At 44.9% G+C, this 26990-nt stretch overlaps 2 protein-coding genes across 5 annotated transcripts in view; one reads left to right on the forward strand and one right to left on the reverse strand.

Annotated features, from left to right (window-relative positions):
• LOC129710299 (ras-related protein Rab-18-like) overlaps window positions 1-26990 on the forward strand; it is a 76860-nt gene that overhangs the window by 6053 nt on the left and 43817 nt on the right. The gene's annotated exons all lie outside the window — the stretch shown is intronic.
• Window positions 9744-26990, reverse strand: part of dusp3a (dual specificity phosphatase 3a) — a 40666-nt gene continuing 23419 nt past the window's right edge. For 3 of the 4 annotated variants that reach the window (XM_055657199.1, XM_055657197.1, XM_055657198.1), the window contains exons 3-4: window positions 23627-23853; window positions 9744-12456 (exon numbers count right to left, since the gene is read on the reverse strand). In XM_055657199.1, coding sequence (XP_055513174.1) covers window positions 12251-12456; window positions 23627-23853 — 433 coding nt within the window. In that variant the 3' untranslated portion in view covers window positions 9744-12250. Of the gene's footprint in view, window positions 12457-23626; window positions 23854-24408; window positions 24488-26990 lie in introns of all 4 variants that reach the window. The other variant, XM_055657200.1, reaches the window with a different exon arrangement.

The following is a 26990-nucleotide window of genomic DNA, read 5'->3' on the forward strand; positions in this document are numbered from 1 at the left end:
AGATTGGGCTGGGCCAACCAGGCATGGAGGTGAATTAAACCATGAGAGGAGAAGATTGGGGTGAGTGCATGGCTGGTATATGAAACAAGCTGCCGGGGGAAATAGTTGTGGCCGGTACAATACCATTTACCGTTTGGACAAGTAGATGGATAGGAAAGGTTTAGAGGAAGACACACAGTGTTGGAGTTGCTCGGCAGGCCAGGCAGCATCTCAGGAGAACATGGATAGGCAATCTTTCAGGTTGGAACTCTTCTTCAAAGCCCCTCCCCATCCCCAAGAACCGGAGAGAAGCTGGAGGAAGTCAAGCGGCACGGTGGCGCAGCAGTAGAGTTGCTGCCTTACAGCGCCATGGATCCGGGTTCAATCCTGACTATGGTTGCTGTCTGTACGGAGTTTGTTCATTCTCCATGTGACTGCGTGGGTTTTCTCCGGGTGCTCCGGTTTCCTCCCACCTTCCAAAGGCGGACACGTTTGTAGGTTATTTGGCTTCGGTAAAATCGTTAAATGATCACTAACATGTTGGATAGTGCTAGTGTACAGTGTGATCACTGGTCGGCGTGGACTCGGTGGACCGAAGGGCCAGTTCCTGCGCTGTATCTCTAAAGTCTAAGGAGTCGTCGACGATGGATGCAAGAACAAATGACCAGTAAGAGGAACCTGGCACTTACCTTCCTCAAAATCAACAGTGTGAGGTGCCCCCAGGCACAAAGGCTGAATGGTGGCCGGGCGAGGAGAGGGACGGAGATTTACTGGATGGCTGCAATGGGCCTCTTTGGCCAGCTGCAGCTTGGACTTTGAAAATGGTGCCAAAGATTGGCGACTCTTGTATATGGTCTCAGTGGGCTATCTCCATACACTTTGTATTAAATCAGGAATTGTGCATTGTATGATAATAATTTAGTGACCTGTATGCAAAAAAATAATTTCACTGTATCTTGGTATATGTGATAATAAAGAACCGTTGTAACGTCTACCAACAGACAAAGGCTTCAGGTACATGGGATCATCACCCCCTGCAGGCTCCCCTGCAAACTGCAGGCTGTCCGGACTCAGAAATATGTCGTCCATCTTTCAATGTCACTGTATAATGGGACGATCTTCACCAGAAGGAGGGCAGCAAGACAGCTGGTCACCACCATCTCAAGGGTAATAAGTGCTTGAACCAATTAATTTGTTGATCAATTAATTTGATTAATTAAATCAATTAAGTTTTTGTTTTTTTGGAATTGTTAAAATATTAACATAGACGTAGCGCCAAGGCACGTTGGCACCAAGTGTCACTACTTGCTGAGGTTCTACCTGTCCCTGGTGTTGCGAAGGATGGGCCTGGCGCAGATGCCACACAATGTGCCAGTCAGTTGGACATTGCCGCACCGTCAGTCATTCGTGGAAAGGTTCTTCCGGACCAACACCTTTGATCACAGGTCCATTGGGCAGTGGTAAACAGGGAACGTCCTGCAGGCACTGCAGGGAAATGACTCCATGGGTCCGGTGCCGTGGTTACCAGAGCAGACTGCCCAGCTTGTCTGGCGAAATGCCTCATCGCCAGAACTCACCAACATGCACCGTCTCGGCTTGGCTGGCGGTGAGGGGAGCCCTCCCTGTCAGATCCTTCCTGCAGTCGGAACCTCACCACTGGCGCACGCTGCCCTCGGGACGGCTGCTATGGAGAGGAGACAGTTGCCCACCTCAATTGTGGATTTGTGGATTTGCAAAGAAAGTCTGGAGAGGTTTGCAAGGATCCGTCGTGATTTATTCCAAACTGCTGTCACAGAGGACTCTGTGATTTACTGACTGTTCCCATGGACGCATTCAGAGACTGACATCGAGTGCTGCTGGAAGGTCATCAACTCGGTGAAAGACGCTCTTTGGTCTGCCTGAGCTTTGTTGACCTCCCAGTGGAGCAAGAAGTCCGTCGGGGAATGTTACCGACTGGCTCGCTGCAGATTGCAGGAGTATGTGCTGGGGGACGGACTGAAGATGGTGCAGCCAATGCCAAGGCTCTGTAGTGGAGGACCACAGTCTAGGGTCCTTCCGCTGCTGGACATGGAGGGCAGGGTGTGGTGGAGACGCCCCTCAAAAATAAGGGAAGGGATTCCACGCCAGTGAGCCACATGAGTGGCAAGGGTGGGGGAGAAATTTGTGAAGTTTGGGTAATGTGTGTAAACAGTATTGAATGTTTGTATAGCCTCCTAGAATGTTGGATGAATTTGTTGCACGGTTCCTGTATTGTATGAATTTATTACTTGAATAAAGTTAATTTGAAATTTAAAAAAAAACAAAAAAGTAAACATTATTCCCTTATCATGTATCTAAAACCTGTAAATGGCTCAACTATAATCATGTATTTTCTTTCTGCTGACTGGTTAGCACACTGCAAAAGCATTTCACTGTACCTTGGTACACGTGACAATAAACTAAACTAACTGAATAAACTAAACTAGAGTTTGGCTTGAATGCATTAATGTATAGTATTATTTGATGTAATTAGATAGCACGCAGTACAAAAGCTTTTCACTGTAGCTCGATACATGTGACAATAATAAACCTAAACGTAACTATAGAAGGAAGATGAAAGCCCCTTACAAACTTAGCGATCACACAAGTACAGATAATAGACATTGTACAATATATATGCAGAATATTTCCCCCACTGCAACATAGTCAACTTCACAACATTAGAAACAAATAGCCAGAAGTTTGCCTTTTTATTTTTAAACAGAAAATCCTTGCGTAGAACAGATCTCAAGGCAAGTACATTTGCAAGAGATTTCAGATTTTTTTTCCTGTTTTTGTCAAATCACACACTTCTTTTACATTCAGAAATAAATACAGAAACTCAGAAATATATACAAGATTTTTTCAAGTTTGAAGCTTCAGGAACATATAAACCTAATTTCTTTAAAATATACTTTTATATGGCAGCTTGTAGCCTCTGCTTTCCGCTTACAGAAGACACTTATATTCAAAGTAGATATTCTCAATGGTTACCACAGCCTGCAGAAGATACATCCCTCACCATCTTCTCGGCTTGTAGAGTCCCACAATGGAAGTACTAACCAATTCCCAAAATGCAGCATGGTGAGCTTAATAGTTCTCCTTCAAACACCCTCCATGGCCTTTCCGATCAGACGGAAATGGAGACACAAGGAACTGCAGATGCTGGAATCACGAGCAAAGCACAAAGTGCTGGAGGAACTCAGGAGGACTGGCAGCATCTCTGGAGGGGATGGACAGATGACGTCTTGGGACAGGGCCCTTCTTAAACTGTAATGGGGAGAAAGCTGGAAAAGAGATCTAGGGGCAGGCCAAAGCCTGGCAAACGATAAGTGGATACAGAGGAGGTTTGATAAGACAGTTTGGTGGGGATAGTGACAAAGGAAAAAAAATGGTATGAGGTAAGAAAGGAGGAGTGAAATGTAAAGCCAGGGGGAGGGATATGGGTGGAAGGAGACAGGAGGGCGGGTAGAGAGAGGATAGACACAAAAAGCTGGATAGACACAAAAAACAGGCAGCATCTCTGGAGGAATGGGTGACGTTTTGGGTCGAGACCTTTCTTCAGACTAGAGTCAGGGGAAAGGGAAACGGGAGGTATAGATGGTAAGATAGATGAAAGGGAAGGAGAGATGGAAAAGACTTATACTTGGGCTATCTCATAGAAATTCCTTGACTTTGACTTCAATAATCAAAAACTCATCAAAAACTAATAAGCTTTCACCAGAACGATTCTTTTGCTGCTGAAATTCAATGGTTGCATCGGATTTGGTTGTAATGCACTGTTATTAAAGCCTATAGAGTTGGACCTCTTTGCCTACGTCTTAAATGACTCGCAAAGTCACCCACTTGCATTGAAAACGTACAAGTGCAAGCCAGTCGTGCAGATTAAGATGCCACGATTAGTCCGCAATTTGAATATTTTCCCCTCACGGTGTCAGATGGATCATGTACGGGAATTGGCAAATTATTTAAATGCAAATCATCGTGACAAGTTGAACATAAAATAATTTGGCATCTCTGACCAAAATATACCTGTCAAGAAATAAGAAAGAAGGCAGGAGGAAATCATTGGTTCAGACATCTGTGGAGGGAACGGACAGGTGACATTTCAAGTCGGGACCCTTCTCCAGTCTGAAGGGTCTGTAAATATAACTCCAGGCAGACCAATGTGATTGATGTAGGGGAAAAATAAATACCATCCTTGCTATCAATCCACACATCCCAGCAATGGATAACTATGCAGGGGAAAAAACTGTTGCATTAGACTGAAGAAGGGTCCAAATCGAAACATCGTCTATCCATTCCTTCTACCGATGCTGCCTGACCCGCTGAGATTCCCCAGCACTTTGTGTTTTGCTCAGGACTCCATCATCTGCAGTTTCTTGTGTCTCTGTGAGGTAATACTTCTATTGCTAGAATGCATGTCCTTCAGATGTATGAAAAGTATGGGTTGCGGTGATATGCATACGTCAGTCTTGTGTAACATACTTATAACAAATGGTCTGTAGTTATTAATGGCAGGAGGAAAGGGAATTGCTTATCTTGTTTTATATCTCGGGCATCTGAATTTGTTCCCTTCTAAACCAAGCTCTATTTTGGTGGTTATTTTCATTCATTACACAACAGTGCAGAAGATGCTTTCCCACTGAAAAAAGTCACAAAGGAAGAGAATCGGAAGCGAAGTGGAAAAATAACAACGTAAGTGGCGTGGATTAAGAAGACATTGCCAACAACCCAACAGCTCTAGAAACTGGCAATACACAAGATCTCAGGTTGTGCCGAGAAAATATAACTCCACTGGAAAATATGGGATACATTTTCAACTTTGTGAGTATGAATGAGTGGAGAACCTGGACCACGATCAGCGTATTTTTTACTGAATTGGTTTGAAAGATGCAGCATGGAAACAGGCTCTTCGGCCCACTGAATCCATGCCAACCATCGGACATCCAGTCACACTAGTTGCATTTAATCCCACTTGTTCATCCACTCCCTGTACACTAGGTGTAGGAAGAAGCTGCGGGTGCTGGTTTACACCAAAGATAGACACAAAATGCTGGAGTAACTCAGCGGGACAGGCAGAAAATCTGGAGAGAAGGAATGGGTGAAGGGTCTCGACCCGAAACGTCGCCCGTTCCTTCTCTCCAGAGATGCTGCCTGTCTCGCTGAGTTACTCCAGCATTTTGTGTCTCTCTTCCCTATACACTTGGGGCAATTTACAGGGGGCAATTAACCCACACCTTTTTGGGATGTGAGAGGAAATCAGAGCACCTGGAGGAAAACTAGGTCCATGTTATCCCACTATCTCCAATTTACAGGAACCAATTAACCTACACATCCTTTGGACGTGGTGGGAGGAAACCGGAGCTCCCGAAGGAAACCCACGTGGTCACAGGAAGAACGTGCAAACTCTATGCCGGCAGCACCCAAAGTCAGTATCGAACCCGTCCGTGTCTGTGGCACAGCGAGGCAGCTGCTCTACCAGCAGAGCCACTATTTCTCTATTCTTTGCAAAACACCAGTCATGGGGAAACTGAAGATTAGAGGCCGTGGCACTGCAGTGGTGAGATTCAAGATTGTTTTCCACCCACATCAATGTCGATGGAGGTAAAAATGGGAGACAAGGAATCTGTAAAATTACATTCATGTAGCGTATTGGAGTTAAAACTGCACCATATCATCGAGCTGTACAGCCTAGGGCCACATCTTGTCCATACACTCAGTTAATGTCCATAATAATGCTAACTAGGCAGGGTAAAGGAAGAAGCTATGGCTTAAATTGTAAACTGACATAAAAACTGCATCAATTTAATGATCTATTTCACTGCCAATTTATTATCTGCTTCACTGAGCACCACAAGATAAGCAAGCACATTCTCCTCTCTAATGTGCATTCAAGCATCTGACCTTCAATCTTCATTAAACCTACATTTTCTTGTTGGTGTTGCAATTGCTTTCACAGGGATATGTGAACCTCCCCGGCAAATTGCCCTCTCCCCCATGTTGTGGTAGTGATGCATTGCTGCCCTATACTCTGCTGACCAAGATGGATAATTACAACTGCCAAGGTTCAGATGCAATTGATTTTTTTTTTAAGAGTTGAAAAGCACCTCCACAAGATCTGTAATAGTAAAACATGAAACACATAGATTTCAGTCCAACTGCTTTGGCGTCATGTTGATTAACCTTGTAGTTTAGACACAAAATGCTGGAGTAACTCAATGAGAAAGTATCACTGGACAGAAGGAATGAGTGAAGTTTCGGGTTGAGGCCCTTCTCGACCCGAAACGTCACCCATTTCCTCTCTCCTGATACTGCCTGAGTTATTCCAGCATTTTGTGTCTATCTTAAAGCAGCAGCTGCAGTTTCTTCCTACAAACCTTGTAGTTTAGTTTAGTTTCAAGATACAGCGGGGAAACAGGCCCTTCGGCCCACCGAGTCCATGCAGACCAACGATCCCCGTACACTAGCACTAATCTACACATGAGGGACAATTTACAATCCCTGCCAATTCCAATTAACCTACATACCTGTACATCTTTAGATTGTGGGAGGAAACCAGAGCACCTGGAGGAAACCCACCTGGAGTGAATGTAAAAACTTTGTACAGACAGCACCCGTAGTCAGGATTGAACCCGGGTCTCTGGCGCTGTAAGACAGCAACTCTACTGCTGCGCCACCGTGCAGTGTAGCTGCTTATAGTTTTAGAATCTTCAGAGTGAATTCACATCTTCTTTCATTGAGAATTCCTTTGTGCAGGGAATAGAAAGGGATGCACCACGTACAGGCAGATGAGATTAGTTTAGCACATAGCGTTCTGCACAGACTTGTGGGCCGAAGGGCCTGTTCTTGTGCTGTACTTTTTCCATGTTCTATGTTGTTTGAAGGAATGTGGCTTCAATAAATATATTTGTTAGTTCAAAGTTAGGGTTTGAAACATCAATGGCAAAGACAAACTGTTTCTGTGAGTGTATTAGAAGTCAACCAATCTTTAGCAATGCAGCTAAAATAGAAACATGTTCATAATCATATTTGAGTAGAAACACACCAATAATTGTCGGGAAAATCTGGTCATCAAGTTTTGGGACTGTGGAAATCAGAGATCATATGAAAGAAGTTGGATAAATAAAAATATACTCCTTTTTGATAAAACTCATTTGGCAAAAAGAAGCCCATAATAACTACAGCTATTTGAAGCATCTCCATTTTAGTTATTTGTTAATCACAGATCATTTAACCAGGCCAGATGTTCACCAATTGCTCTTCACTCTCAGACAAATCAGACGTGTTACCTCCTGAAACTACAGCAGCGCAGAATAAAACATTGGCCCATGAAACTGCAGACGCTGAGATTCTGAGCAAAACACAAAGTGCTGGATGAACTTCACGGGTCAGGCAGCATCTGTGGTGGGAATAGACAGCAACGTTTCAGGTCCGGGCCTGTCTTCAGACTGATTGGAGTAGGTGGAGAGAGATCTGGAAAAGAGAGGTGGGGGCAGGGCAGGACAACACATGGCAAGTGATAGGTAGATGCAGGTGAGGTAAGAAAGAACAGTGTTAATAAATGAGGATAAATGGGATGGGAGATGATAGTACGACGGAGAAGAAAGGAGCAGGGTGACTACGGGGAGGGGGGAGGCGGGAAATGGTGGAAGAAATGTGTACACACATGAGAGTGAGGTGCGGGGTGTGTGTAAGGGGCAGGTGCCGTTTATATCCTTGAGATCTGATCTACCGCTACAACACGTGACTTAACACTATTGAGGTTACCACGGTAAGATTATCAAATTCTATATTAAGCAGTGCTGCTCAATTAATTTAGGCTGATAAAACATACTAAACTAACAAATACTATTCTGTGCTGGGAAAGACCCCTTAAGCAGATGATACACAGCAGAATGACCACTGATAGATATCTAGTACAATTTGCCATCGTCTCTGTCGGTAATCACAGCCAAATCTAATCAGTCTTCAGCTGACAACCATTCCAGTCGGTGCACTATGCAGTTACTTCCACTGACTAGTGATCAGGAAAAGCAACCTTTGCTGACTTTTGATTGATTGAATTGATTGAAAGATAAAGCTTGGAAACTGACCCTTCGGCTCACCGAGTCCACGCCAACCATCAATCATCCGTTTACATTAGTTCTATGTTATTCTACTTTCTCGATCCATTCCCTACAGGCTAATGACAATTTGCAGAGGCCACTTAGCCTACAAACAAACCTGCACGTCTTTGGGATGTGGGAGGAATCCCGGTGCACCCTGAGGAAACCCACACGATCACAGGGAGAACATGCAGACTCCACACAGACAGCTCCCAGGTCAGGCTGTTGAGCCCAGTTCACCTCTCTTTTGCAGCATTCTCCCCATGCTACAATCAGTCTGAAGAAGGGTCCCAACCAGAAACATCGCCAATCATACCCTCCATAGATGTTGCCTGAGCCGCTGAGTTACACCAGGACTTTGTGTCTTGCACAAGATTCCAGCATCGGCAGTTCTTTGTGTCGTAACTTCAATCGTTCTTCATTTCTGCAAGTGGCAAGAATTTTTGTTGGATAAGAAGGGGAAATATGTTGTCACTGTGATAATCACAGATCTTTGGAAGACAAAAGAAAGATCCCAAACCAGCCTTATACGGCTTTCAATTTGTTCATTCTACTCAACTTTCTGGAGTCCATTGTATATGGGCGTTCAGCTACAATGTCATCTAAAAAGAGCCTCATATGAATTAAATACAGTAACAACACATTCTAAGTCAAAGCATGATCGTCGAATGAGATAAACATCAGAAGCCATTAAATTTGTACTTAACTTTAATTTTGCACACCTTCCAATCTGTTCTCACTTTCCTTCTTTGATTGGGCATCCTGGAGTGTAGATAAATGGGTTCTGGAGGCTACAATTCCCATGTGAACGTTCTTTGTGGGTAAGCAACCATCAGTTTCCTCTCTGAACCTGTTCCTGCATTCATTCACTCAATATTATTGAATAGACACCTTCCGACATCAGTCTCGTGATAGTGAACTGGGGTGGGAAGGGCTTCCTAGCCCCACTCATGATTCCTATGAACAATTTAGTTTAGTTTACTTTAGAGGTGCAGCATGGAAACAGGCCCTTCAGCCCGCCAAGTCTACACCGACCATCGATCGATCGCTCATTCACATTGGTTCTATGCTATCTTATTTGCTCATCCAATTTACAAAGGCCAATGAACCTGCAAATCTTTGGAATGCGGGACGAAACCGGAGCACCCGGAGGAAACACACGAGGTTATAGGGAGAGTGTGCAAACTCCATACAGGCAGCACCCGAGCTCAGGATCGAACCCGGGGGTCTCTGGCACTGTGAGACAGCAGCTCTATCAGTTGTGCCACTGTTCCGCCCAGATTTCTAGTGCACAGCCACTGTTGGCCAGCAGAACCTAGAGTAGTTGTGAGCTTACCAGTTTATGTAGGTTACCGCTATACCTGGGACTGAGTATGTACCCACTGGGTCATTGGGAAAACCCATATGTGTTAGCACACCAAACATTTAAGATGGCGTTTACTTCTTTTCAATACTGAATGCACTTTGCAACCTCAAGTTTTCTAAGCCACATGAATTGACTTTTCTTTGTGAATCTGGACCAAAAACACTGAACAGTTTAGCAGGAGGATGAAGCAGATAAATAGCAGGGATTATGTTAGTATCTGCAATGTGGGTGATGGTAAAGAGGTTGAGGTCATGCAAGATTCAGATGTTGCCTACAATGTTAAAAACCCAGTTTATATTACAAAGTACACAAACAACTGACAATATTAAAGGCATCTTATTGCTACAGTCCTAACAACACACACTTTTTAGATATAGAAATAGTCACAACATCTTGCAAATGCAAATTAGTTAGACATGGCTGGGACCAAAGGTGTTTTTCAATTTTCTTCAGCGGGTCCATTAAAAAACCTATTTAAACAAAGTACTGGAAGAGCTCAGTGGGTCAGGCAGCATCTGTGGAAGGAATGGACATACAACGTTTCAGTTCAGGAGCCTTCTTCAGACTCTACTAAAAACTGGGGATTATGTCAGAAGAGGGGTCCTGACCCGAGACGTCGTCTGTCCATTCCATCCATAGATGTTGCCTGACTCGCTGAGGTACCTTGTTTTTTTGTTCACCAAATATCCAATCTGCTTCTCCAACCCTATTTTCCAATACTCTCTACTTGAAATAGAGTTTTCTCCAACTGACAAAGTAGCACGCTGAGCCATTATTGGCAACTCTCCACGGCTGAAGCTTTACCATAATTAAAGGGATTAGATTCTCCAACTAATTTGTCAAGGAACATATTTTACAAAAATGGGATCTGTGTTGGGAGCAGCAGGGACGAGAAAGGTCACAAGATCTGAATTGGACCCAATTGTTCACAAAATCATTGCAGATTTGTATCAATTTCAGCTCACAGCCTCCAAATCCATTACCAATTGCGACTTTTAAAAGGTACATGGATAGGAAGAGTTTACAGGCAAATGCGACTAGCCCAACACGCCAAATTGGTCGGCCAAAAGAACTGTCTCTGTGCCGTACGGTTCTTTGACGCTATAACGACTCATAACCAAGTGATCGAACTACCTGCAAATTATTGATTTCAAAGCTTTTTCTATCCCCAAGCACAGGAACATATACTTAGGCACATGTAAGAATGCAAGTCTTTTACACAGAGGATGGTGGGTGCCTGGAATGCGCTGCTGGGGCAGATGGTGAAGGTAGGTACAATGGAGGAGTTTCTGAGGCTGACAAAAGTGCTGGAGAAACTCAGCGTGTGCGGCAGCATCTATGGAGCGAAGCTGCGGCTCCATAGGTGCATGGTAACACAGGGAATGGATCACACAGAGTAGTTTAACTTGACATCATGTTTGGCACAGACATTGTGGGCTGAAGGTCCTGCTCCTGTGCTTTTCAGTTCTCTGCTCTATAATGCAACAGTTAGGAGAAAACACATTTGGTCAAAACATAGAGTGTTCATGTAGATTAACTAAAGATAAATGTAATTTAAAAAATATACAAAAAAAAAACATTCGGCTGGGCAGGAAGATTCTTTGGAAAAAAAAATAAAAGTCAGGAACCCTTTAGTTTTTGATTTTCATTCGTGGCCAAATGTCATTATCTACCAGTTACACCATTCATTTGTTTAAGGACCCAGCGCTAAAATTGAGAAGCCTGGGGAACACCTAGAGTTTAACTGGAGAGCTTCATACCTTGTTGCACAGTGTGCTAACTTGTCAATGGTGCTGGGCAGTACAGCCCGCAGGTGAAGTGAAAACAGAACGGAAGTTAAATTTAAGTTCACTGAAAATGCAGCCACTTCGTAATGCAAGAAAATTTGCAGGTTTATGATACTCACTCGGTAACTGCATCAAGTCCAAATAAATGAACTAATTGCAAAACAGTAAACTACTATTGTGGGCTTATCTCCGAGGGTCACCACTTTGTGGTGGTGGAGATGCATGCGTGTGCCTATGATCCTCAGAGCTAAAAACAGTCAAGTGCTACGCTCTTGGCAGGGTCACCCGTGGTGGGCGGGTCGAGGGGGAGGTCCCTGACCCAAGCGTGGCCCAGGAAGAAGACCTCAACGGTGGAACAGGAGGAGGACGGTGAATGGCCAACAGGTGGAGCACCACAACGGCTGAGAAGGTGGAAGAAGGGAGGGACTCCTAACTGTAGTGGAGTCCTTGCTGTTGCACCCGGGTCTGTCTCTGTCAAGGACCGTGTGGTAGTTGTCCGTGCGCCAGTCTCCCCCACAGTAAACGATGCCACACACGGGCATCCATCTGAAGGAACACACCACCTGAACGTCCCACAAAGAGGACCCACCAGGAGGACAATCATACTCGACTTCGAGAGATCGCCAATGATGATGGTGGGCTATCTCTAACCGGTTCATTTCATTAGCTGTAACATGATACAATAACCAAGCACGATAAACCAAGAAATTTCCCTGCATGATAAACGACCAAAGACCAACATTCCCCAATCAGATTCTAAGGGTGCTACGAAAGTTGTTGGTAATAAAATGATGTGTTAAATGTAACGCAGGACTATTCATATCTTGCCCCCTCTCTCTTTCTCAATTCCTATTAACAAAGTTAGTCCCACTGAAGAAATTATTGAAAAAATGAAACTTTGTCCCAGCCCTAAATTCAACACACAACATTTGGTACATCGAAACCTCAGGCATCTATTAATTCTGATCAGGCACTGGCTACTTCCAAGATGATTAAGATTTAATTTTACCCTCCTTAACCAATTTCTCATTTAACTGACAGAGCTGTCGCAAGAATCCATCATTTGGGCCGATCTCCCGTTTCTGACGGACGGTGAGGAGGGCCAATTTGACATCCATTTTCTGTCGGAGCATGAGGTAGGCGATGACGAGAGTGGGTGAACGGCTGTACCCTTCACGGCAGTGCACGAACACTCGCCCTGGGGGGGGAAGAAAAGGAACGGCGTACAAATTAGTTTCTGATTCTCCCCAAATCAACAAAATGGCCAACTCACTGTCAAATGCACGCAAATGGTTGCCAACCATTTAAACTCCCCTTCACAATCCCACACCGACCTTGTGAGAACCGCAGATGCTGGTTTACACAAAAGGACACAGAATGCTGGAGTGACTCAGTGCTTCAGGCAGCATCTCCGGAGAATGTGCGTAGGTAACTTTTTGGTTCTTCAGCCTGATTTAGTCCAAAATGGCACCTATCCATGTGCTCCAGAGATATTGCCTGACCCAGTGAGTTACTCTAGCACATGTCCCTTTTCCAACGACCACTTGCCAGGCTGTGTCCTGCCCTCACTGCTCTTTACCAACTTTATTCCCCCTGGTCTCCAATCAGTCTAAAGAAGGGTTCCGACCCAAATGTTGTCAGTCCATTCCCTCAACAGACGCTGCCTGACCCGCTGAGTTCCTCCAGCACTTTGTCCATTGCTCCCAGTAAAATATTTTCTCCCAGACCCGAGCTGAAGTTGTGATGGGGCACAACCTTCCCCCAAACATTTTCCATCACGTTTCAACGTCCAGCATCATGACCATCACCCTTTGTTATATAGATTATGTCATTCTTATTCTTGCTCGGTTAAGTATAACAAAAAAAACTAATTGGACACTTACAAAAGAAGAGTGTGAATAGATTCACATTTCTGGTGAGTTTGGAGGATGGTTTGAATCCTTTGCACTTCAGGGTGAAATCATGTTTATTAGCATAAGGTCTTGCAACATTTTTAAAGTTAGCGGACCCCTGAATAAAAGACCTCGCATCCATAATATAATCTAAAGAATAGGCACTGCCCATTATCAAGCAACTTCATGTTCACTCAATGGCCACCAGGGGCGCCGGGGTGATGGCAGCCGCCGACAATCTGTTCATTTTTTCATTCTTTGTTATTTTTTTAGTGTGTAAAAAGTTTATTTTAATGTTCTTCGGTTTGTTTTATGTAGGGGGAGGGGATCGGGGGAAACTTTTTTTCAAGTTCTTACCGTGCCGGAAATGTGATTAATTTTTGGATCACATTCTCCGGGCACTCTGCGGCCTTCCATCGATGTAGCTGGAAGCCTCCCCGGACTGAGCCCTATCGCGGGCCGCGAACTTAACATCGGAGCTGTTAAGCCCTTGCCTGGGATCGCTCCCACTGCGGACTTACCATCAAAAGCTCGCAGTCTTCGGGAGAGGCTAGTCGAGAGCTCCAAAGTTGCAGTAGGTTCAACCAGCCCCGACGTGAGGTTCGATCACCCGGCGCGGGGGATCTGACATCCCCCCCCCCGATGCGGGAGCTGATCGCCTCGACGAGGAGGGCCCGAACGCTGCCGGCTACGGGAGTCAAGGTCGTCCCGTCAACAGGGGCTCGAGGCCCACGACCGGGGAAGAACTAAGGGAAGGGGTGGAACGGGTAGAAGTCACTGTGGTGGATGTTTATGTTAAAATGTGTTTTTGAGTGATCTATTGCTTTTAATTGTGTGACTGACCTGGCCAATGAAATTCCTCGTATGTTGCCAAACATACTTGGCGAATAAAGTGTGATTCTGATTCTGATGTTATGTGGTTAAGTTTACTTTGCTATAGTTTAGAAATATAGCATGGAAATAGGCCCTTTGGCCCACTGAGTCCAAACTGACCATCGATTATCATTCACATTAGTTCTATTTTGCACCCAGTCCCTACACATTCGGGGCAATATACAGAGGCAAATTACTTTACAAAGCTGCACGCCTTTGGTATGAGGGAGGAAACCAGAGCACCCAGAGGAAACCCATGCGGTCACAGGGAGAACATGCAACCGCCACACAGACAGCACCCAAGGTCAGGGTCGAACCTGGGTCTCTGGCGATGTGACCACTACTACCAGCTGTGCCACTGGGACACTATTGCTATTAATACTAAGGGTAAACAAAAGTGATTAATTCAATAAGAAAGAATATTACTGGATCTGAGTATTACTGGTTAGATCAACATTTAATGTCCATCCCTAATCACCTTTGAACAAGTGGATAGGGCAACTATCTTGAACTGCCACACTTCACAAGACGGTTCTGCCACAGTGCTGCCGGGGAGGGAGTTCCAACATTGCAACCCAGTAAATCATTCGCAAGTCAGGATACTGTACATCCTTGAAAGGAACCTGCAGGTGAGGAGATGACAGGAACCTGCTGCCCTTGTCTATCTTGGTAATGGAGGCCTGAGTGATTAAATGCAGTACATCTTGTGGAAACTCTTAACCTAGGCCTTGTGGATAGCAGAAAGCCTGTTGGTATCAGGAGGCATGTTACTCATCACAAGTAACTCAGCCTCTGACCAGCACATGTAGCCACAGTGTCTATGTGGCTGGCCCCCGATCATTTCATGGTCAATGGCAACCCCAGGTATTGATAGTGGGAGACTGAGCAATTGAAGGTCAAGGGTTGGCAGTTGGACAGAGATGAATAACAGAAGTAACTCTTGGTGTAAACCCAAGCTACCCTAGGGGCGCTGCACTGGCAGCAGCCTCTGCCTACAGCCTGTCTGTTATTTCTATCTTTTTTATTATTTTTAGTTAGCCTAAAGTCTTGTGTTGGGGGAAACTTTTACTTTTCTATGTGGGGGAGGGGGGCAGGGTAAGGGGGAAACCGTTTCCCAGTCTCTTCCGGGCAGGGACTCGACTATTTCTCCGAGTCGCGTCCTCGCCCCCCACCTCGCGGCCTACCAGCTGGATTGGAGCGGCCTTTCCTGCCGGGGACCGGGAACCGGACTGGGGCTGCTACAGCGGCGGCGCAGTGCTGAAGTCACCGCGGAGCGGGCGATACCTACCCGGGACGCCGTTTGGAGCTCCAAAGCGTTGAGCCGCTGCTCCAACATCGTGGAGCTCTGGTGCGGAGAGCTTCCAACGCGGGAAGCGCTGACCTTTGTCATCGTGGAGTCCTGGGGCGCCTTGCAGAGGGTCTCCAGCAGCAGTATCCACCCGGCGCGGCCTGCGGACTTTGGAAGCCGCCGACTCCGGTAGGAGGGGGCCAACACTGTGTCCACGCCGCTGAGGACGTCCCGCAGCCCCGACGTCGGACTTACATCACCCCGGTGAGCGGTCCTGAACATCGGGCCGCCCGTGGCTGCAACTGCGGAGGGCACGGGGAGGCCCTGACCACGGGGAACAATGGAGGAAGAGACTGACTTTGGTGCCTTCCCACACAGTGGGAAACTTTGATTCTGCTGTGTGGGGATGTTTTATGTCAAACCCTATAGTGTGTTGTGTCCCTTTTTTATTGTATGGCTGTATGGGAATTTCATTTCACTGTGCCATCTGGCACATGTGATGAATAAATCTATCTTGTATCTTGTATCCTGTAATTGAGTCCAGCCTGGCAATTTTGCCTTTGTCTATCCAAATTCAAGTCGCATTCCACTTCGCTCAGAACAAATCTGCAGAATAGAACGGCAGAAATTTTCCTTTAAAACTCAGCATCATCAGCAACCTTGCCTACGTGGCAAACTTGCTGGAGATACAGAGAATAGTTAAAATACAGCAAAGAAGTAAGCTCACATCTGTAGCTTGACTTGGTTACCATGAACATTAATCTAAACATCTGAGGCACATTTAATTGCAAAATTGCATCTTCAAATTGACAAAGAAATATTACAAACAAATCTACATTAGATAGCCGAAAATATCTGTGATGCATTAGTTGGTTGATCTTACTTGAATGAATAATGTACTTATTTACTTATGTACATTAATGTACTTATTTATCCATAAAATATAAGTCATGCAAAAGTTACTAAACTATTTATTGTATAGTTCTTCCCCACCCACACTATAGTCCTCATGCCCCGCTCCTCCCTGACAACCCACCACCCCCCTACCAGACATCGCCTCCGTCTCAGTCCACTCACCTGCCTTCCTCCGGCACCAACCTCTATCCTTGCCGTGTGTTCACCATCCCCCCTGACCTCCCTCTCTCAGATAGCTAACGGTCTGTCCTCAGCAGAGGCCTCACCTTTGTTCCCCTCCGTCCCCACCTCAATGAGTTCCGCGTCCACCACGATGTGGAGCTCTTCTTCCTTCGCCTCCGCATCCAAGCGTTTTTCCATGGGAAGGAGTCCTCACCCCCCAGCGATGACCCCTTCTCCCGTCTCCAACCGACCCCCTCCTCTTGGACTCCTCCTCATGGCCATCTACCGGCTTTAGACCTTTATATTTTCAACTGCCGGCGGGACATCAACCGCCTCAACTTCTCCACTCCCCTTTCTCACTCTAACCTCTCCCCCCCGAACGCATAGCCCTCCACTCACTCTGCAACAACCCAGAGTGGGTGGAGGGCTATGCTGGGTGAGCAAACCTGCCGACAAGGGAGGTGCCATGGTAGTCTGGCGTGCCATGGTAGTCTGGCTCTACAAGGCTGAGGCCACGTGCCAACTCTCAGACACCTCCTCCTACTTATCCTTGGACCATGTCACCACAGACGAGCACCCGGCCACTATCTCTAACACTATCATTGACTTCATCACTTCCAGCTCCCTGCCCTCCCAAGCCTCCAACCTCATGGTTCCCCAGCCCTGCACAGCCTGATTTTTACCTTCTCCCCAAAATCCACAAACCTGACTGCCCTGGCAGACCCATTGTTTCTGCCTCGTGTCCTACCGAACTTAATTCCCCATACCTCGACTCCATCCTATCCCCCCTGGTTAAATCCCTCCAACCTCCCTTCAAGACACCTCACATGCTCTTCGTCTCCTCCATGACTTCCGTTTTCTAGGCCCCCATTACCTCATCTTCACCATGGATGTCCAGTCACTCTACACCTCCATCCCCCACCAAAAGGGCCTTAAAGCCTCTTCCTCGACCGCAGAACCAATCAATCCAGTCTACTGATACTCTCCTCCACCTAGCGGAGCTGGTCCTTACCCTTAACAACTTTTTGTTTGACTCCTCCCATTTCCTCCAAATCCAGAGCGTAGCTATGGGCACACGCTTGGACCCAAGCTATGCCTGCCTCTTTGTAGGATACGTCGAACAATCCTTCTTCGAGGTGTACCATGGCCCTATCCCCGAACTCTACCTCTGCTACATCGACGACTGCATTGGTGCTACCTCCTGCACCCACACACAACTCGCTGACTTCATCCATTTCACCACTAAGTTCCATCCGGCACTCAATACACCTGGACCATTTCCGACATTTTCCTACCGTTTCTAGATCTCACTATCTCCATCGCAGGTGACAAACTACTGACCGACATACACTATAAACCCACTGACTCCCATGGCTTTCTGGACTACACTGCTTTCCACCCGATTTCTTGTTAGGACCCCATCCCCTACTCCCAATTTCTCCGTCTACGCCGCATCTGCACCCAGGATGAGGTGTTCCAAACCAGGGCAACAGAGATGTCTTCATTCTTTACGGAACGGAGGTTCCCCTCTTCTACTATAGATGAGGCTCTCACCAGGGTCACTTCTATACCCCGTAACTCTACTTTCACTCTCCATCCCCCCACTCGTAACAAGGGCAGAGTCCCCCTTGCTCTCACCTTCCACCCTACCAGAACTCACGTACAACAAATAATCCTCCAACATTTTCGCCACTACCAACAGGTTCTCACCACTTGCCACACCTTCCCATCTCCTCCCCTTTCGGCTTTCCGCAGAGACCACTCCCTCCGTAACTCCCTGGTCAACTAGTCCCTTCCCACCCTTCCCACCTCCTCTACTGGCACTTTCCCTTGCAACCGCAGGAAATGCTACACTTGTCACCTTACCTCCCCCCTTGACTCCATCCAAGGACCCAAGCAGTCTTTCCAGGTGCGGCAGAGGTTCACCTGCACCTCCTCCAACCTCATCTATTGCATCTGCTGCTCTAGGTGTCAGCTGCTCTACATCGGTGAGACCAAGCGTAGGCTTGGCGATCGCTTCGCCTAACACCTCCGCTCGGTTCGCAATAACCAACCTGATCTCCCGGTGGCTCAGCACTTCAACTCCCCCTCCCATTCCAAATCTGACCTTTCTGTCCTGGGCCTCCTCCATGTCCAGAGTGAGGCCCACCGTAAATTGGAGGAGCAGCATCTCATATTTCGCTTGGGTAGTTTACACCCCACCGGTATGAACATTGACTTTTCCAATTTTAGGTAGTCCCTGCTTTCTCCGTCTTTCCCCTCCCCTTCCTAGCTCTCCCACAGCCCACTGCCTCTTCCTTTCTTCTTGCCGACCCCCCCCCCCCCACCCCTACATCAGTCTGAAGAAGGGACTCGACCCGAAACGTCGCCTATTTCCTTCGCTCCATAGATGCTGCTGCACCCGCTGAGTTTCTCCAGCATTTTTCTCTACCTTCAATTTTCCAGCATCTGCAGTTCCTTCTTAAACTATTTATTGTGATCGCTCTACATTTAAAATGCAGATCTTTATGCTCTCTCTTGCTCTCTCTCCTCCTCTCTCTCCCAACTACTCACAACGGCTTAAATCAGCATCTGCATTTCTTTCCTACACATATTTACTTCAATTGAAAAGATTCGATTTCCCAGTATCAATTCATTGATTCAATTCAATGATGCTTTATTCTCACATGTACCTACGTACAGTGAAATTCTTTGTTTTGCATACAACCGATAAATTCATACAATAAATAAGCACAATCAGAGATAAGAACAACAATGCAACGATTGTAGTGTAAGAATAGTATTCACTGAGGCAGCACATAAAGTCACCATGATTCTTGCACCTTGAACAAGGGGTTCAGAGTTTGCAAACCAGAATTGTTTGAACACAAGGAGAAGCGAGGCATTGAAATGTACAGCTGCTACATATGCATACATATGCATACATGCTGAAGCATATTTTCAATGTTATCTCCTTACTAATGGGTGGCAAATTCACAACACCCCTGACATCTGATACAGAAGAATGAAAAGTGTGTCAGACAACTGAACCAGCATTCATGTTCACAAGATGCAAACCTTATCAAAAAAAACTACTACAGCTGATGTAAATCTGAAATTAAAATAGAAATTCTGGAAACACTCAACATGCCGTGCAGCATCTGTAAAGAGGGAAACGGAGCTAATGTTTTAGGTTCATGAACTTTCATCAAAGTTTCATCAAGGAAGAACAAAGGAGGACCTGACGTGGGGGAAATAAAAGGGGGGGGGGGGGGGGGGGATGGGGAGGGGGATGGAACAAAGGAGGACCTGGCGTGGCATGCTTTGTAACTTTGCGGCACCATTGGTCTTTCCATACCTTGGGTTTGTGAAACAAAGTATTTCACAGTTACTCATCAGATGTGACAATAAAGTTAGGTAGTATTCATTCATTCATTCATTCAAATCATTAATTAATTCAAGTTTTGCATCACCTGCATATTCAATTTTTATTTGTGGTCTTGTCATAACTCATCTGCAAGCCTAGGAATGGAAATTACACCACCACTCCTCAACAAAGGTACTGCATGGTCACAAAACCTCAGGGCCATTACACTGAAACATATCATCAAAAAAAAAGATTTTTGTTTTCCCTCTACAAAAAACTCAACGCCCTATGGGAATGATGTTGGTGTTTTATGTTAACATATTAGAAAAGTTTTCAGATGGGCCTTAAATTCTCTGATTTATTAACTGTGTCTTTGCCAAATATTATCTGTATTTCAGTGATGGATTATATCATTATTATATCAGCACCGAAAGAGAAGAGAGATGGTTGCCTGATATGCGTGATCATTAAAAAAAAAAATCATCAACCTCCTAACCTTGACCAGAGGAAATGCTTAATGGGTCATCAAAAGTGGAGATCATTACAAAGTCACAGGTCAGAATTAAATAGCCAACATCAATCTCCATTATATTCTAATAGTATTTATTATAAATTGCAGATGACCTATAAGTTTCAGTTTCCTAATTTCCCTTTCTTTATTACCTAATTATTTCTATTACACAGCATAAATTGCATACCTTTTTTTTACTGTGGAGTTATGCAGTTTCATCAAATTTGGTTCCAATTCATAGCAAGGACTGATATTTTAGGTAGACAAAAATGCTGGAGAAACTCAGTGGGTGCGGCAACATCAATGGAGTGAAGGAAATAGGCAACGTTTCGGGCCGAAGCCCTTCTTCAGACTGAACAGATATTTTAGTGCCACCATGCTGTCCAGACAGATATTTTAGTGCCATCATGCTGTTTTACATTCTGTTTAATTCAGTACAACGTCTCATTTAACTTTACTCCACAATGCCAAGAGCCAGTACTTTATTTTGTGATGGTAAAAGCCATCAGCTCTAAAAAGTAAAAAACTACATTTTAAATGTTTTAATATTGCAGTCTGAAGGATCTCGACCCGAACGCATTCCTTCTCTCCAGAGATGCTGCTACTCCAGCATATTGTATTTATCTTCTGTGCAAACCAGCATCTGCAGTTCCTTCCTGTACACTTAAATTGCTTAACAGCTTATAAAACAACGATCCTCCACAGACACCAACAGCAAGGAATGAAATCCATGCAGGAACCTGTTTGTCCTCAAAAGATGCACTGCCCAAGAATCAATGGATTACTTGCACAGAAAAATGAAATAAATTTGTTTTTTTGCAAAATGAGAACTGGTTTGCTTTTGATTTGGATTCAGTTAATATACATGAAAAACAACTTGGTAACATAAAATACTCATCTCTAATTGTCCTCAAGCTGATCATTTATTGAGCTGTGCCAGAGGTCACCTCTAAACATGGTCTGTGTGGGCAAGCTGGGCCTGTTTCCACACTGAATGACTCTATGACACCTATCTGTTACCACAGTGATGGTCACAGTTATTCAATGCTAGGAGTGAAGGATGATTGTCTTCCTTAAAGAAACAGGTGGATTTTTAACCAATACTTTTTTTAAACTCCAGTATTTTTATTTAAATCACTGAATTATATACACTTATTTTTTATTGAAAACACTTAATTTATTTTTTGAACCAATAAGTTCAAGAATAGCTTCTTCCCAACAGCCATTAGCCTGTTGAACATTACACAATGCTAATCTCAATCATGAACTTTGTTGGACTGCATTATGTTGTACCTTTATATACCCATGATTAAATAGATACCCAACTAATTGCAGCTAGTCAGAGTCATACGGTGTGGAAACAGGCCCTTTGGCCAATTGACCACACCAGCCAACATGTCCCAGCTACACTATTCCCACCTGCCTGCGTTTGGGGCCATATCCCTCCAAACCTGTGCTATCACAGTACCTGTCTGACTGTTTCTTAAATATTGCAATTGTTCCTGCCTCACTCTGTCCTGGGCCTCCTCTGTCCTGGCCAGAGTGAGGACCACCGTAAATTGGAGGAGCAGCACCTCATATTTCGCTTGGGCAGTTTGCATCCCAGCGGTATGAACATCAACCTCTAATTTCAGGTAGTCCCTGCTTTCTCCTCCTCTTCTCAGCTCTCCCTCAGCCCACTGGCTCCTCCTCTTCCTTTCTCTTCCCCCCCCCACCCCTCACATCCGTCTGAACATGGGTCTCGACCCAAAACGTTGCCTATTTCCTTCGCTCCATGGATGCTGCCTCACCCGCTGAGTTTCTCCAGCAATTTTGTCTACCTTCTCTGGCAGTTCGTTCCATACATCCACCACCCTTTCTGTGTTAAAGTTACCCCTTAGATTCCTATTAAATCTTTTCGCCTTCACTTTATCAGCTTATAGGTATTATCAGCTAGTTATGTGCAAGGCTGCTGGACAATGGAACTAGAGCTTACTATTGTGTCGAACATCAACTCAGTGCATTAAGTAGCAACAAGTGTTGTAGCTGAGATAACAAATTCACAACCACTACAGCAAGTTATCTATAGCAGTGCTTCTTAAACTATTTCAGTGTCATTCACCCTTGAGTCTTTATCACAAAATTTCATTCACGACTAAATTTTCCTATGTTTTTTGGTAACTTTCGTCTTATTCTCCCTTGTGTATAATTTTATATATCATTTATTTTATCACATGAGCAAAAAACATAAATTAACTAATTTCTTAAGAGTTTATTTTATTCAACATTTTGAACATCCTAAAAATATGTAAAGAAAACTGTAAAATATGTAAAGGAGTGAAAAAAAAAAGTTTAATTACCACTGCTGTTGGAAAATCATTCTATTAGAATGATAAAGAACCATTCCAACATCTCAACACTGGGTACCTTCGATTTTCCAGCATCTGCAATTCCTTCTTGAACTCTAAACACTGGGCTTCTGCCCCATCCTACCCTTTCGGGCTTTGATTACTGCAGTTTTTTTCTTGGAAAACTTACTCAAAAAACCATGGAGTATGTGATTTAATATATTAGTATCCAACTTTTTTTTTGGAATACTTAGAAATCAAAATTTAAAACTGAAAATGCCACCAATCAGTTAACGACTGCACCACAGAGCAAATATTTTAATAATATTTTTAAAGAATGTATGTGAATTTCACAATGGCCCAGGTGTTGTTCCCGCGCTGCCCTGCCCTGCCCTGGTCTGCAGCAGTGGTGGTGTAACCAGGGTTACCAAATCAAACTCACAAAATACTGGTCGCTAGAATATAAAATGCAGAATATCAAGACAGGAAAATAGCACAATCTGACCTTAGATTGCCCAAAAACCTGGCTCAAATCTCCTTAATATAGCTAGAATTCATGTTGCTTGATGCAAATAAGTGCTGGTAGATTGAAGTACAGTAAATATATATAGAATTCTAGTTCTAGCAGAAAAGTAGCTAAATTGGCAACACAAAGTAATGTTACAGTTCAACAGTTGCCCACGGCCAGCCTCCAGTGTTGCCATTTCTACATTTATGATCCCACAAGCTCGTCTGGTCTTCCGTTAAAGGTTATATCACAGTAAATTTGGGAAATATCCTACTACTTTGAAATGAGAAAATCATAGGTAGAGAGAAAAAAACATATCAAATTTCAAGCTCCACTGCCATTAAAACCAATAAGAGCTTACTAACCACTTTAATGGCCATGCCTTTTTTAAGTATAGAAAATATATATACATATAAATAAATTAAGTAATTCACCCCTGTAGTTTCATTCACCGCAAAATAATTTCATTCGCCCTTGGGTGGACCCTTCATCAGTTTAAGAAGCACTGATCTATAGTAACAGTTTTGTGACACACGTCTGACTCACCATCCTTTTGCATCAAACTCTTGTCGATGAAATCAGCAGCTGCTTCAAAATAGGAGCTCAGGTTGAATGTCTCTGTGTCGTTGGCTTTGATCCCGTAGTAGATGATCCCTGAGCCTGCGTAGAACTCTGCATTGGTGTTAACATGCATGAATGATTTTCCTTCTGCACTGTTTAACACGTGCGTTATCCCCAGTCGCTCCAACCTCATCAGATTTTGTGCAACAAACCTGCAGAGTGAAAGATTAAAAGCCTAAATCTCTCAAAGGTTGTCAGAAACCAATAACGGAGGTCATCATTCTAAACCTGCATCAATGTTTCCTTCTGCACAGTTACTGTACATATGACATAGGAGCAGACTTAGGCCATTCGGCCCATCCAGTCTGCTTCGCCATTCTATCACGGTTGATCTATTTTCCCTCTCAACCCAATTCTCCTTCCATCTCCCCATAACCTTTGATACCCTTACTATTATCAACCTATCAATCTCTGCTTTAAAAATACCCAACAAAGCAAGAACCACAAGAATACCTGAAGTTAATAAAGAACATAAACTACAGGTAAGTAACAAGCCCTTCGACATATCTTTGTATGCATTACCTGTGCTGAACAAGATGCCAATTAAACTAGTCTCATCGGCCTGCACCTGATCCATTCCCCTCCTTTCATTGCATATCTATGTTCCTATCTAAAAGCCTATTAAATTCCACTCTTGCATCTGCCACCAACACAACCACTGGCAGTGCGTTCCAGACACCTACCAATCTCCGTTTAAAAAAACTTACCCTACATGTCTCCTTTGAATGTTGCTCTTCTCATCTTTTATGGAATTCCCTGCCACAGAGGGCAGTGGAGGCCAAGTCACTGGATGGATTTAAGAGAGAGTTAGATAGAGCTCTAGGGGCTAGTGGAGTCAAGGGATATGGGGAGAAGGCAGGCACGGGTTATTGATAGGGGACGATCAGCCATGATCACAATGAATGGCGGTGCTGGCTCGAAAGGCCGAATGCACCTATTTTCCATGTTTCTATGTTTCATCTTCAAACCATGCACTGTAGTCCTGAATATTTCCATCCTGGGAAAAAAGTTCTTACCGTGTACCCCATCTATGCTTCTCATAATTTTATATACTTCTATCAGTTTTCTGGTTTTATTTTCTATGTCCAGCATACGTGGCAGCAATTATTGAGAAACAAAATGGGTCCCACAGTCAAAATACTGGCTCACATGTTTGCTTGGGAGGAACTGCAGATGCTGGTTTGCACTGTGGACACAAAATGCTGGAGTAACTCGGCGGGACAAGCAGCATCTCTGAAGAGAAGGAATGGGTCACCCATTCCTTCAATCCAGAGATGCCTCCTGCCCCGCTGAGTTACTCCAGCACTTTGGGTCTATCTTCAAATGTTCGCTAATTCCACTGGACTGAAAAAGAATTGAAAAGCAAAAAAACGCAGATCTTGGAAATTTGAGATAAAAATTCATGGAATAAGAATTATGGAAATACGCAGGTTGTTGGGCAGCTTCCATAGTGAGATAGGGAAACACCCAACATTTCAGGTTGGTGACCTTACACAGGAATGTTGATGATAAAAAGAAATTAATGCTGGAAGCACACATTAGGTACGCGGAAAGAGAAGTGGTTTTAATGCACCGTAAAGCTCTTGATAACGCTGAACTTTCACACAGGAGTAAGCAGAGATGGGGAATTCGCTAAACCTGCCCCTGCTCTTATATTTCCCGCAACCTTTGTTGCCTAATGGCAACACGAGATTCGGATTATTCTAAGCTATCAATTCAAAGGAGGGGCCGTTAACAAATGAGGAATTCTAAAACAATTGACCCACCAAACCTGTAATACAAGTATACCCAGAAGCAACTGATCACGACAAATATTGCACTGAACTTGCTCAGTATTGCAATGCCAATTACTACTTTTAAAACTGGGACATTTTCATCCTGAATTTGATTTCTAATGGAGATACAAGGAACTGCAGATACTGGAATTTTGAGCAAAACACGAAGTGCTGGAGGAACTCAGCGCGTCAAGCAGCATTGGTGGTGGGAAATAGACAGCCAATAGACAATAGGTGCAGGAGTAGAACATTCGGCGCTTAGATCCAGCACCGCCATTCAATGTGATTATAGCTGATCTTCGCCAATCAGTACCCCGTTCCTGCCTTCTCCCCATATCCCATTTCAGACGTTTCAGATCGGAACCCTTCTTCAGACTGGAAAAGAGATATGGGGGGGGGGGGGGTGGGGACAAAGCCTGGTAAGTTGATTGGCAATGCATGGAGATAGTGTCAAAGATTGGAGATGAAAAGGAGACAAAATGGTGTCAGATAAGGAAAGAAGATCACACTTCAGTCTCATGTGCTCCAAGGGATAACTCCTGCCCAACCCCTCCCTATGGCTCAGGCCTTCAAACCCTGGCTTGGATTTATACAGTATATAAATAGGCCCATTGGTCCAACTCATCCATGTTGACCAAGATGCCCCATCTAAGCTGGCACGGTGGTGCAGCCTAGAGTTGCTGCCTTACAGCGGCAGAGACCCAGATTCGATCCTGACTACGGGTGCTGTCTGTAAGGCGTTTGTACGTTCTCCCCATGACCTGCGAGGGTGTTCCCTGGGTGCAGGTCCTTGGAGTTTCCTCCCACGCTCAAAAGACATACAGGTTTGTAGGTTATTTGGCTTGTAAATTGCCCCTTGTGTGAAGGATAGTGTTAAGGGCCTGTCCCACTTGGGCGCCATTTGCGCGTCATTTACGCAACAGGCCGGTAGTGACTGACTCGCGACAGTCGCGCGAAAATCATCTAGTGCGAGCCAAGTGTCCCTGAGGGCCCTACCCCCTTTGGGAGCCATTTGCGATGTCGTTCGTACCTAGTCCGATCTCCGTGGCAAGGATTTTCCCAGTGAAAATCAAAGATACTATGGTCAAAAATTTTCAAAACTACGCGCGCTACACACGTGGTCATGTGGTTCGGCGCTCAAATGGCACGCCGACGGCGTACGGGCGGCGCATGATTACAGACGTTGACGCACGGTGGCACATAATAAATTAGCATAGGCAATGTTCTTGCGTCACCGTGTGTAACCATGCGTCACCATGCACTACACGTACACCGTCAGTACGTCAGCGTACGCCATCAATACGTCAGCTTGCGCAAGGGATGCGTCACGCAGGTGGCGTGCAAGGATTTTGAGCCTCACAATATCCTAGGGCGCCGTACGTTACCGCGTGTCACTGCATACGCCACCACGCTTCAACACACGCCATGTACACGTCACGACGCGCCAACCAATTTTTAGGATGTCGCGTAAATTATGCCCAAGTGGGACAGGCTCTTTAGTGTGTGGGTATCGC

The sequence above is a fragment of the Leucoraja erinacea genome, chromosome 27 (assembly GCF_028641065.1).
Source record: "Leucoraja erinacea ecotype New England chromosome 27, Leri_hhj_1, whole genome shotgun sequence".
Taxonomy (NCBI): domain Eukaryota; kingdom Metazoa; phylum Chordata; class Chondrichthyes; order Rajiformes; family Rajidae; genus Leucoraja; species Leucoraja erinaceus.